Below are 12,225 nucleotides of genomic sequence, written 5' to 3' on the forward strand. Positions count from 1 at the left end.
CGAGTGGAGACCGTGGACACCCCCTTCGATCTGGGCCGACATTGTCCGTTTCTCAAACTTAAGTTCACCGGAGTACATCATAGACCTGGAAAGAGAAAACCAAGATGGATGACTTGGGGGTGTGTGTGCTTCAACAGCCCACCACCCACAATCTGCCCAGCTCCCCTCTGGAGCAAGGGACAGCTAGCTCACTCTGTCTTCTGTGTGACCGGCAGCCCTTCAGATATTTTAAGGCCACTGTCGTGTTCCTCCTAAAACGCCCCTTCTCCGGGCTAAACCTGCCCAACCCTTTCAGCCACTCCCCCACAGGTAAACTTCCTCTTTGGCTTCCAGGCCCCTCAGTGCCCTGGCTGCCCTCTCCTGGGCACGCACCTGTCTGCCAGTGTCCTTCTTACAGAGAGGCACCCAGATGTGGACACAGAGCTCCAGATGTAGCCTGACTAGCTCACGAGGGCTGATGAGCCCCCCCACACACACACACACCCCGTCTCCAAGGTCCCCATTCCTCCTTTCCCTCCTCACCCCACTCCAGTAATAGGGCCAACTGGCTTTTCAGCCTGCTTTACCGATATTTTATGGATTTTTTTAAAGGGCTGCAACCCATTTTGAATTCTTGTTTGAAGCAGTAAGGCAGAATAACTGTCTATAAATAAAATCACCCAAGTGCCAGTTATTACAAAGTGACATTTTGGTGAAAAAAAGACTGAAAACACTCACAGGTGCACATGCAACTGAACAGATCCAGCTTGCCTCACTTTTTCCCTAGAACCACCCCCTTTGCGTCTGCATGACAGCATCAAGTCAAGTCTATTTTATGTAGAATTTTCTGAGTCACAAGAACGACAGCTGGCTTGGTGCTGGCAGATCAGAAAATACTGCCGTTCGTTTCAGCTCATTTCCCCCACACACTTCCATCCCCCCGCTCCCCGCCCACCTTCTGCCCACAAGGAAAAAACACACACATTCTAAGCAAGATTTGCTGAATATTTTACATCTCAGAGAGTATTTAAGTGGCAGCTTGCAAACAGTCAGAAGGCAACCTCCCTACTGGAGTTTGGCACATACCATTGCAATAGGGTGTGTGGGGGGTGGGGATCCAGCTTTCACCATGGCAACTTGTCAACCCTGCTGGAAGGGAAAGGTGCCACACTCTCCCCCTATGGATGTCAATGCAGCCTGGCCCATGTCCTGCAATTACAGCCAGCCTAAGAGTGCCAGGCAAGCCAACTCTGCCACCACCATGCCCCCGCATGGAACACTCTTTGCCTACCTGGCACCTCCCATTATTTCTCAAGCATCTGCAAGTGCAAAGCATTGGACTGGGGGGGGGGAGAAGAGGAGCAGAGAGATGTAAATACGTGAGGGGGCCTTGCTCACAAGGGTCTGCTCCATGCATCCCTCTGAGGCTGGCCACAAAGCCTAAGCAGATGGCCACCAAAGTATCTTTGCAGGATGGGAGGGGAGGAGCCCCACCTCCTTGGCACCCAGGCAGACCCCCCCGAGACTCACCGCAGAATGGAGAGGCTCTTTGCGCCAATGTCCTGGCAGCCGTGCTGGATGCCAGCAATCAGGTAGGGCACAAACTTCTGGATGGAGCCCTTATCCTGGACAGATCCAGAAACCCCTTGCGCCACCTTTACTTTGTCTCCCTCGCTGAAAAGGTAAGGCAGGAGAAGGCGTTGGAGAGCGGAGACTTCTAGCCACTGACTCAGTGCAAGTCTTGCCCCTGCCACAAACTCACTAAGGTGCTTTAGGCAAGCAGCATTCTAACTGGCAGCAGCACCATCACCACCGCCTTTTATCATCTGCAACACGGGGATTACAGCAGTAACCTACCTTACAAGGTTGTTGGTAAGGATTACAAGAAGACAAAATATGTGTAAAATACTCTTGAGCACCCTGAAAGCACTGCCTGCCTACAGGCCCTCCACACACACACACCCAGCCCAAGATAAAGGAGACTCAAATCTGGCCACTACAGGCCAGCCCAGAGACCATCGCTATCTCAGCTGCCTTGCCGCCACCACAAACCTCATACCAACCATTCCCACGCACCCCCCTCAACACACCTGCCCTGCACCTTGGAGCTGCATGTGGTTCATAGAATCACAGAATCATGGAAGGGGCCTGTAAGGCCATCGAGTCCACCCCCCTGCTCAATGCAGCAACCCAAATTAAAGCACCCCCAACAGGTGGCTGCCCAGCTGCCTCTTGAAGGCCTCCTGGGTTGGAGAGGTGCTGTTTTCAGCTACAGAGCCTGCATAAGCTGCACCACGGTTAGCCTTTGGCCAACCTCACCGCAACAACCGATGCCGCCATCCCCGCACCCTGCCACTGCCCACCTTGCATGCACACAGCCTCCTCCTCTGCCTGCCTCCCCCCCCATACATACACACACCCCTACCTGAAGTAGCGCTTTTGGCTGCTGCTGCTTTTCTCCATGGCATCAAGGGAGCCCATCCCGCGGTACTTTTTCAGCCGAACCCCATCTGAGAAAAAGTATTCACCGGGGGCCTCTGTGGTGGCGGCCAGCAAGGAGCCCATCATAACTGGGGGGGGGAGAACAGAGGAGGCGGGGGGAGGGAAAGGGGGTTCAGGCCTAAAGGAACAGCACAGGTAGACCCCAAAAGCTCCTTCCTTTAGTTCAGAGAAAATGTGAGCAAGCAAGGGTTTGCATGAAGTTATGCACAGCATGGAGATGGTGGACACGCAGCAGTGTCCCTCCCTCTGTCGTGGCACTAGAACCCCGCGGGGGGTCCCCAGAGAGGCTGAACGTTGGAAGGTTCAGGAAAGACAAGAAGATGTGCTTCTTCATACAAGATGTAGCAATGGCCACCAGCCAGAGAACTTTAAAAGCGGGTAAGACGGTCAATGGTACCAGCCACAACGGCTATGTTCTGCCTTCCCTGGTGGAGACAGAATGCCAGCTGCTGGGAACGGCAAGTGGGCAGAGCTGCCCTTGTGCTCATGCCTGCTTTCGGGCTTCCCATTGGGGCATCTGGTTGGGCACAGTGAGTACAAGGGGCTGGGCCAGATGGGCCCCCTTTGGCCCGAATCAGCAGCCAAGGCGACTTTGGGCCAGTTACTCTCAGCGAGGCCTACCCCACAGGGGTGTTGCAATGATCAAAGTGGTAGGGAAAGCTATGTTCCCTGCCCTGCCCTGCCCTCCCTGGAGAAAGAGTAACTGAGTGTTACAAAGGCATAAAAACGGAAAACCATAAAAGCTTACAAGGAAATAAATAGCTAAATGCAAACAGGGCCCCACTGCAATGTTGCCACCTGGGAAATCCCCACACACACCCCACAATAGGAAGGGCCAGAACCACCGGCATAGAACAAAAACTCAACAGGTTAAAGTCATTCCTGAGAAATTTGACAAAAGTCTAAAACGTACATTAACAGCAGCTAATTAATAAAATAAAATAAAAGTGGGGTGGGGGGATACCAGTATTACACCTGAGTGTCCAAGTGCCAAGACCACCCCCACCACCCCAGAGCAAAGTGTCATCTTTTTCCTTCCTCAGCTGGAGAGGAAGCCCACCTGTGTAACGACACCAAGCCCCACTCACCGGTAGAGGCTCCCAAAGAGAGCGCCTTGACCACATGGCCCACGGTCTGGATGCCGCCGTCGGCAATCACAGGCACGCCGAACCTGCGGGCGTACTCTGCCACTTTGTACACTGCTGTGCCTTGGGGCCGGCCGCACGCCATCACTGAGGAGGAGAGGGAGGGAGTCACTGCAAAGGCCCCTCCAAGTCAAGCCTGGGCTCACACAGAGCCATTGGCAGGCCCGGAGCATCCTTATCCCACACGGCTCAGCTGGAACAGCCAATGCAACGCTGACTGCAGAGACCCAAGGAAGGCAAAAAGATGCAAGCTTCTAAGTCACACAGAAGTCTTCACAAGGTATTCTGTTCTATTCTACTCTTCCCCCCACCCAGTGCTAAGGCAGTGAAAACAAGACTTGCTAATAGCTTAGGAAACATCTGGTTTCTAAGTGGCCATGAGGCTACCTTACTATCTCAGCCTCAATTTACCTTCTCTTCTGTCAATAGATTTCAGCACATACTTGCAAAAGAAACAAGCCAAGCATTGCTGGCAGCCTGGCCTCAGTTGTCCATGCTCTGGTGACCTTCCACCCAAAATATTCTAACATACTCTATGGAGGGCTGCCTTTGAAGACGGTCCGGAGACTGCAGCTAGTGCAGAAGGCGGCTGCTAGGTGGGTGAGCAGAAAAGCCTAACAGGGCCACGTGTCGCCTGTTCCACAGATGCTGCACTGGCTGCCAAGGAGCTCCAGGGCTTAATTCAAGGTGTTCGTAGTAGCAGGCAACTCCCAATATCAGCCATCTTGGGCCCTACCATCCGCAGGGGAGGCCCTGTTGATGGTGCTGCCTCATGATGGGGCCTTCTCTGTGGTGGTTCCCAGTGGGTGGAATGGCCTCCCTGGCAAGGTGTGCCAGCCTCTCCCTCATTATTAACATTCAGGAGCAATTTTTGAACCTTCCTGTTCACCTAGGTATCAGATAGCTGAAAGATACTGTTCCTGACAATTTTGAAATTAGCAGCTGTGAAGATTTGTGATTGTTTTCACCTTTAAAAAGAAAGAAACAGCGGCTGCTGCAGTTTTATGCTGATCTTCAGCTGCAAAAGGCTTCTGGAAAAGCCTAAAAATATCACTCATAGAACAGCCCCTGCCGAGGGGCTCACAATCGGAAAGGAAAAGGGACTGGGAGGAAGAAGGAAAAAGTAAGCTCAGGCATTAAGTCTTAAGAGAGACCTTGCAGGGAACAGCATGAATAGAGACATGTGGAGCTCAATTTGCTGGGATTTCAGCAGAGCCACCAACAGAGAGGCCCTGGAGTCCCCCCTCCATCTCTTTCCCTCCCTTCAATAGCAGCCTAGTAAGTTAAATACTAGGATTTACTAGGAATACCAGGAGATACCTTCTGCAGAGACCATTTTATCAGAAGGTCCGTTCTGCACAACATAGGAAATGGACCTTTCGTGTGGCGGCACCTACCCACGGAACTCCCTCCCCTTAAATATTGGACAGGTGCCATCTGTTATCTTTTCAGCGCCTATTGAAGACCTTCCTTTTTTAACAAGCCTTTTAAGTAGAGACTTTAAACCAGTCTGTGTCTGTGTTGGAATTGCTCTTTAAGATGTTTTTAAACCTTCTTTTTAAAATGTTTTTAATCTTTTGAAAGCTGTATTTTAAGAAAGTTTTTAAAGATGTTTTGTTTTAATGTTTTTTAAAGAAAAAATTAAAAGATATTTTGTTTTAATATGTTTTAAAGTTTGTTTTTATGATGTTTTAAAGTGTTTTTAGTGTTTTTGTTTGCCGCCCTGGGCTTCTGCTGGGAGGAAGGGTGAGATATAAACCAAATAAATAAATAAATAAATAGTCTATGTGCCGGGGGGGGGGGGGGGGGGAGAAAACCTGTGATTCCTCAGTGGTGAAAGAAATGCTCTCTGCGCATGCTCAGAAGCAGCCTCTATTACCACGTCTCACCTTCTTACCTCTGGGAACAAAAAAAGAGGTTCCGGGGTTTACACTGAGCCCCCAGATCAGCTCCTTCTTCTCCACCAGGGCCAGAAAAGTCCTGTCACTGTACTTCCTGCTCCCCCACCCGGCTGGGACTCACCTTCCTGTGTGATACAGATGGAGCCACAGCCCATGCCCACCCGCAACGCATCCACGCCAGCATCGATGAGGTTCTTGGCCTGAGCCGCTGTCACCACTGTGCATCCAATAGAAGAGAAAACAAAGGCACCCATGAAATACCTGGCCGGCCAGCCAGCAAGACACTCCACTGGCAGCACAAGGGCCTCTGGGGGTGCTTGTGCCGGGGAGTGGGGGCTCCTTCAGCCCACCCACATTGGCACGGCTGCACATGAAAGCTGCAAGGGGCCATGGGGGAAGGGGTTGGATAGGGAGCCCCCACAGCAAGGCCAATGGCGGGGGGATGGGGAGGGAAGATGTGAAGGAAGCTAGCTGCATTTATGAGGGGGGAGAAGCACTTCCAACACTGCGGCATCAGTCAACACAGAACATCCTCAGGAGAGGTCCCTGGGAGGCAGGTGCCAAGCTCAGCGCTCCTGCCACACAGCAGGCAAGGTCTTTGCACCACACAGCCTGACTCCTCTGCTTGCTGTCTGCATCATGCACAGGAAACGGGCCGGCGTTTGGGAACAGAGGCACAAATCCAGCACAAAAACGTTTAGGCCCAAATGAGCAAACCAGAAACAGCAGATCCTTCAGGCACAGACTCTGGCTCCAGGAAGAGGCCCGAGCCGTGCTAACATTTCCCTGAAAATATTACGTGGTTTTATTTTAAAAAGTTACACTTGTGTCCTGCTCTTGGCAAAGGGACCGAGGAGCTCCACGCCCTCACAGCTGCAGCAACAGTGGAGCGTCAGAGGCTCTCAAGCCATTCACCCAGCCGAGGGGTATTATGGCTTACTGTGCCACGATGCCCAGTGCTGTCTCCAACTGCAGTGGCAGTATAAGCCAAGCAAGAGGCAGGCCCGTTAGAGAGTCTGGCTGAACTCATTGCTAGCCCTCAACAGGGAGTCAGTTACTGCCTTATAGGGGAGATGTTTTCTGGGCTCCGTTTTAGGTACCAGACAGGCTTGTTCAGTTTCTGCATGACGAGGCCAAGCCTACTATTTCTTAACCCAACTACAATGATCTTGCTTGTCACAGCCACCAAACAGGAGCGTTTTGCACTCATAGAATTGTACAGATGGAAGGGGACTATAAGGCCATGGAATCCAACGCTCTGCTCAATCCAAATCAAAGCATTCCCAACAGATGGCTGTCCAGCTGCCTCTTGAAGGCCTCTAGTGTCAGAGAGCCCACTACCTCGCTAGGTCATTGGTTCCATTGTCGTATGGCTCGAACAATTAGGGGTTTTTTCCTGATGTTCAGTCGAAATCCGGCTTCCTGCAACTTGAGCCCATTATTCCGTGTCCTGCACTCTGGAACAATCAAGAAGAGATCCCAGCCCTCCTCTGTGTGACAACTCTTCATGTACTTGAAGAGCGCTGTCCTGTCTCCCCTCAGTCTTCTCTTCTCCAGGCTAAACATGCCCAGTTCTTTCAGTCTCTCCTCGTAGGGCTTTGTTTCCAGTCCCCCGAGGAGGCAAAGCCATCAATGACTACTGTGGTTCGCATAAGGCAATCTCCTATGTTTCCGAGTCACATCATTGATCCACCTAGTTCAGTACTGCCTACACTGACTGGCAGTGGCCCTCCAGGGTTTCTAACCGGGTCCTCTCCCAGTCCTACACGGAGATGCTGCTGGGGATTGGACCTGGGACCTTCTGCATGCCAAGCAGATGCTCTGCCACTGAGCTATGGCCCTCACAACTAAAGAGAACTTCCATGGTCTGGGGCAGTCTACCTCCAAATCAGCCATTGGGGGGCAAACAGAGGAAGGATGTTGCCTTCACGCCCTGGTTGTGGGCCTCCCAGAAACTACAGTTGGGATCAAGATACGGACAGGTGGACCCTTAACAGTCTCAGCCAGCAGAACTCTTTGATGTTGATGGTTGCTACTGCCACCTTTCATTCCCTCCCCAATTTTATAAGCAAGTAAAAAGATGTGCTTAATTAGGTTAGCTCAAGACCCTCCCCCAACAAAAAAGCAATGGTCTGTGGTGGAGGGTGGGAGAAGGTCACCTGCAGAGGCCACCCAGATGCTCACCATTGCCACCGACGACTTGTAGCTCTGGGTATTTGTGCTTGATGTAGTGGATCATGCCGATCTGATATACGGAATTTCCCTGAGATGAGTCCTTTGGGGAGGCCGGGGGGGGGGAGAAAGAGAAGAGAGAAGCCCACTGAGAGAAGAAAAGTGAGAGTCCCCCCCGACAAATCTTTAGAACACCACCAATGACAACACACACACACACACCGCGCATGTGAATAATTCCAGACAACGAACAGGGTTGCCATGTGCCGAGGAGAACAAGCAGGTGCTAAACAAGCCAAGGATGCCACATCCCTGGGGAATTCATTACGTCCCCTTTTTTTTTCTGTTACAGCAAGTCACCAGGGCTCTGGGTGCTTGAAGGGAGTGAGAAGTGGAAGCCTTGCTAGCAAGAAAGCCTCAGGATCCTTTTATTTTTTGAAGGGGGAATTTGATGCCAAGCAAGATTGCTGAGATTTGTGGGGCCAAGGGCTTCAACACCCCTCCCTGCGACTACAAAGAAACGAATGAAGCAAACTGTCCTTAAACTAAATCACCTCTGCAGGCTGAAGGATGTTGCTTTTCTTGATGAAGAACTTGAAACTTTCTCTTTAGTACAGACAACACACACAACTGAGACATACACGCAAATGACACACGCATGCAACCAACTGGACCCATCAGATGCACTGAGAGGGATACCTTTAATCCGCCAGAATTTAATGTCTGCGGCGAGGAGCCCTGACCATCACTGGCACCAGCTTCATGTGGGCCATGGAGGGGGACAGTGAGGCCCTGGCCACCAGTGGGCAGCATCAAGCACAGCAGCGCAAACCAGGATAGCCAGCATCCTGCAGGGCAGCAGGACTCAGGAAGCCGCCTGTAGTCTGTCTGGCTCAGCACTGCCTACACGGACTGGCAGCCCCCCACCCCCTGTTCCAAACAGGAGTCTCTCCCAGCCCTACCTAGGGATGCCGGGGGACTGAGCCTGGGCCCTTTTGCATGCTCTGCCACTGAGCTAGAGCCCTCCCCATCCCTACTGAGCCTGGGACCTTCTGCACACAAAGCAGGCGCTCTGCCGTTCAGCTGCAGTCTCCGTGGCAGGAGGCGGCACCCACCAGCACGACCACATCAACGCCCGCCTGCATCAGCAGGTCCAGCCGGTACTTGTCGTCCTCCCGGGTGCCGATGGCTGCCCCGCACAGCAGCTGCTTCCGCGAGTCCTTGGAGGCCAACGGGTAGTCCCGGTTTTTTTTCAAGTCGGTGCGAGCAATGATGGCCACCAACTCATCCACGTCGTTCACAATGGGGAGCTTCCCTGGAGGGAGAGGAGGGACGCTAAGCCCTGTGGCCAGCCATCTGGAGGGAGGTATCCCTCCCAAACGCTCGACTTAGTCATGCCCTCGCCCCACCCACCCCCTGCAGCATGTCAACCACCAGGGAAGGGGACACAGGAGGAACAGACCCCACGTGCCATGCACTACAACCACAACGCGAGGGCTGTGCATGCCTCAGACACCAACCCCACACCCCCTGCAGTCTCTGCTGTTGGCCACAGAGTCGTACTGAACAACGGGAAGGAATTGGCAGGGGGGGAGGTGAGGGAACCCTCCCGCTTCAAGAGGGAGGGGGAGGCATGCTTGTGGCAGCTCCTGCAAGCTGCTGACCCCCAAGTGCAGCCTTGCCCAGCAATGGCGCTCCAGGATTTCAGGAAGGGGCCTCCCCTCCTCCTGTCCTCCAAGCCGTCTCTTCTTAGAGACCCCCGAGACTGAGCCGGGTCCCCAGACTGACTGCTGAGCGCCCAGACGCTCCTTCCGGGGCTCCATCCTGCCCCTCCTCCTGTACCTTTCTTGCTCCGTTGCAGGATCCCATTGGCTTCTTTCAACGTGACACCAGCAGGCGCCACCACAAGGTCGGTTCGCTTTGTCATGACCTGCATTGGGTGGGAAATGGGACAGGCGGGGTGAACTAGCCCCAAACACTCCCCGGCAAGTTCCAAATGGGAATCTGGGGTTCCCCATCCCTGCCCTACTCCTTCACAAATGGCATACGGAGGTTGCAGTCATTAGCGTAATGTGTGAAGAAGCCCTTTCTTTCGTCTGCCCTGAATCCCCAACATCCATCTTCACTGAATGCCCACAAGTTTGAGTGTCAAGAGGGAGAAAAGCTGTTCTCTGCCCACTTTCTCCACGCCATGCACAGTTTTACGAACTTCCATCAAGCCGCCTCTGACTCGCCTTTTCTCTAAACCACAGATTCTCTGCTGTTGCTAACCAAGGAGGTGCCCTCCCCAACAAACCTCGCTGAGGGGCGTGCCGTAATCCTTCTCAGAAAGGAAGTCGATGTCCCGGGAGGTGACGATGCCCACCAGCTTGCTCCCCATCTTGCCTGTCTCAGTGACCGGGATGCCCGAGAAGCCGTGCCTGATCTTGGCCTCAAAAACGTCACCCACCGTGTTGGCCGGACTCAATACCACGGGGTCTGTAATGAAGCCCTGCTCAAATTTCTGCAGCACAAGGAAGAGAGAGGAGGGGGCTTTCATTTAAAGAGAATGCAATCTCATGTCCACTTTTGGATCCCCCCCACTTCAGACCTTCGGGGGTAGAGAGGTGCCCTGCCCCACTACGTGGCTTGTTTCAATACTGTTAAGACTTATTCCCTGAAGAGGAAAGAGCATTCTTTCTGGACCAGGCACCACCGCACAGTAGCACAAGGGGGGGGAAGGGGGAACCTTAAAGCATTGCAAGGGCAAATCCAAAAAAGACTTGCATCGTCTGTTTTCAGCCACTTATACACTTTCCTATTGTGCTTAAGTTGCAAAGCTCAGATTTTTTCCAGTAAGGCCTAGAATCATGCTCTTCTTAAAACAAAATCTTTGCTAACGGTGCTTTTGAAGGAGCCGCCTGACTTTTGGGATGAGAAGATATCCTGCGACTTGTGGGGCAACCGGTGTGTTGCAGGATGCTTGTTTTGAAACTGCATACGATTTCAAGATCCTCTCTGGGATCATCCATTGCTTCACCACACAGATGAAGATGGCAAAACACAGTGGGTTGTAGTCAACCAAGTCCTACTAAGAGTAGACCCACTGAAATTAAGGAAGATAATTTAGGCATGTCGATTAACTTCAGTGGGTCTATGCTAGTCCCGCCTCAGTGAAATTGCATCCAAGGAACACAAGGCCAGGGGCCACACTCCGAGGCACCTTTTTTTTCCCCTGAGGCCACCCCCTGAAACACTTCCAACCCCTTCCTCTTTCTCCAATTTCTGCATCGCAGGTATAGGCCCCTCCCTGAAGCTGGTCATAAAGGAGCCTGCTGGGCCACCCAAAAGAAAAGATTGCTGCCTGTGGGTGGTCCAGAGGATGGCTGTTACACCCAGGGGATCAGGAAAAACTTCCTCACTGTTAGAGCCATACGACAATGGAACCAATTTCCTAGCGAGATAGTGGGCTCTCTGATACTGGAGGCCTTCAAGAGGCAGCTGGACAGCCATCTGTCGGGAATGCTTTGATTTGGACTCCTGCATTGAGCAGGGGGTTGGACTGGATGGCCTTACAGGCCCCTTCCAACTCTACTATTCTATGATTCTAAGGCAGGAGGGTGCTGAGGACTGCTTGCTCAGAAGGTACTGCTCCCCACAACCTCAGGGTTCGTCCCACAGCATCTCCTCACCCCACTGCAGTGCACGTCACAAATCCCAACTTCAGGCAGTCCCCAGGGATGCTTACCTTGACCTTGCGGACCTCGTTGGCCTGGAACTCGGGAGTGCAGTTGTGATGGATTATCCCAATTCCGCCCATAAGCTGCAGGTGAAGCCAAGCAAGGAACAGGGTTTACTGGGGGCAGCTCTACGCCACCTGATGCCCAGATTCATGTTCTGCCAGTCTGTGGGTGGGTGATCTCTGTCTGAATGGATTGCGACTGAGGTTGCCTGCAGACTCATTTCTCCCTGGAGTCTTACAAGGCAGGAATCCCCCACCCCAGAATGCCTGTCCCAAACCCACCAGACCACCAGGCCCCAAACAGCTGTTCCAGGTGTGGCAGTGGAAGATTCAGCACACGCCATCTTGGGGCTCTTATAGGTGGGGGAGAGACATGAAAACAGAGAAATTAAAGACCGCCCCCTCTTCCCTTTCCTGGGACAGGGCTCACCGCCATTGCGATGGCCATGTCCGACTCTGTGACTGTGTCCATTGGGGAGGAAATGAGAGGCGTCTTCAAGGTGATTTTGCGGGTCAGTGCCGATGTCAGGTCCTGCAGAGGAGAGGAGAGGAGACCACCGGCCCAGTAAATAAAATTTGAAAAAGCAATGGCACCCAGCAGAGCCAGGAAGCACTGTACATTAAGAGTGAGCAAAGGAGGGGGGTTCATACACCCCACCCACCCAACTGCAATCACAAAGCACCGTACAGAAGACAGCAGATCCCTGAGTGCTTATTCACCACCAACGCCCACCATGGCCAAAGACACAGCAGAGCCAAGACACACCACCATGCAGCCCTCACCCGAGTCTCACAGCCAAGATCA

At 52.8% G+C, this 12,225-nt stretch overlaps 1 protein-coding gene across 2 annotated transcripts in view; it reads right to left on the reverse strand.

The window, feature by feature from the left end:
• Positions 1 to 12,225, reverse strand: part of IMPDH1 (inosine monophosphate dehydrogenase 1) — a 37,807-nt gene that overhangs the window by 8,174 nt on the left and 17,408 nt on the right. The window contains exons 4-14 of one of the 2 annotated variants that reach the window (XM_061637946.1): positions 11,851 to 11,952; positions 11,427 to 11,501; positions 9,996 to 10,202; positions 9,542 to 9,629; positions 8,815 to 9,014; positions 7,711 to 7,802; positions 5,649 to 5,752; positions 3,570 to 3,713; positions 2,405 to 2,549; positions 1,510 to 1,653; positions 2 to 85 (exon numbers count right to left, since the gene is read on the reverse strand). In XM_061637946.1, coding sequence (XP_061493930.1) covers positions 2 to 85; positions 1,510 to 1,653; positions 2,405 to 2,549; positions 3,570 to 3,713; positions 5,649 to 5,752; positions 7,711 to 7,802; positions 8,815 to 9,014; positions 9,542 to 9,629; positions 9,996 to 10,202; positions 11,427 to 11,501; positions 11,851 to 11,952 — 1,385 coding nt within the window. The remainder of the gene's footprint in view (position 1; positions 86 to 1,509; positions 1,654 to 2,404; positions 2,550 to 3,569; positions 3,714 to 5,648; positions 5,753 to 7,710; positions 7,803 to 8,814; positions 9,015 to 9,541; positions 9,630 to 9,995; positions 10,203 to 11,426; positions 11,502 to 11,850; positions 11,953 to 12,225) is intronic. The other variant, XM_061637947.1, reaches the window with a different exon arrangement.

This window comes from Rhineura floridana, chromosome 8 (assembly GCF_030035675.1).
Source record: "Rhineura floridana isolate rRhiFlo1 chromosome 8, rRhiFlo1.hap2, whole genome shotgun sequence".
In the NCBI taxonomy this organism is placed as follows: Eukaryota; Metazoa; Chordata; class Lepidosauria; order Squamata; family Rhineuridae; genus Rhineura; species Rhineura floridana.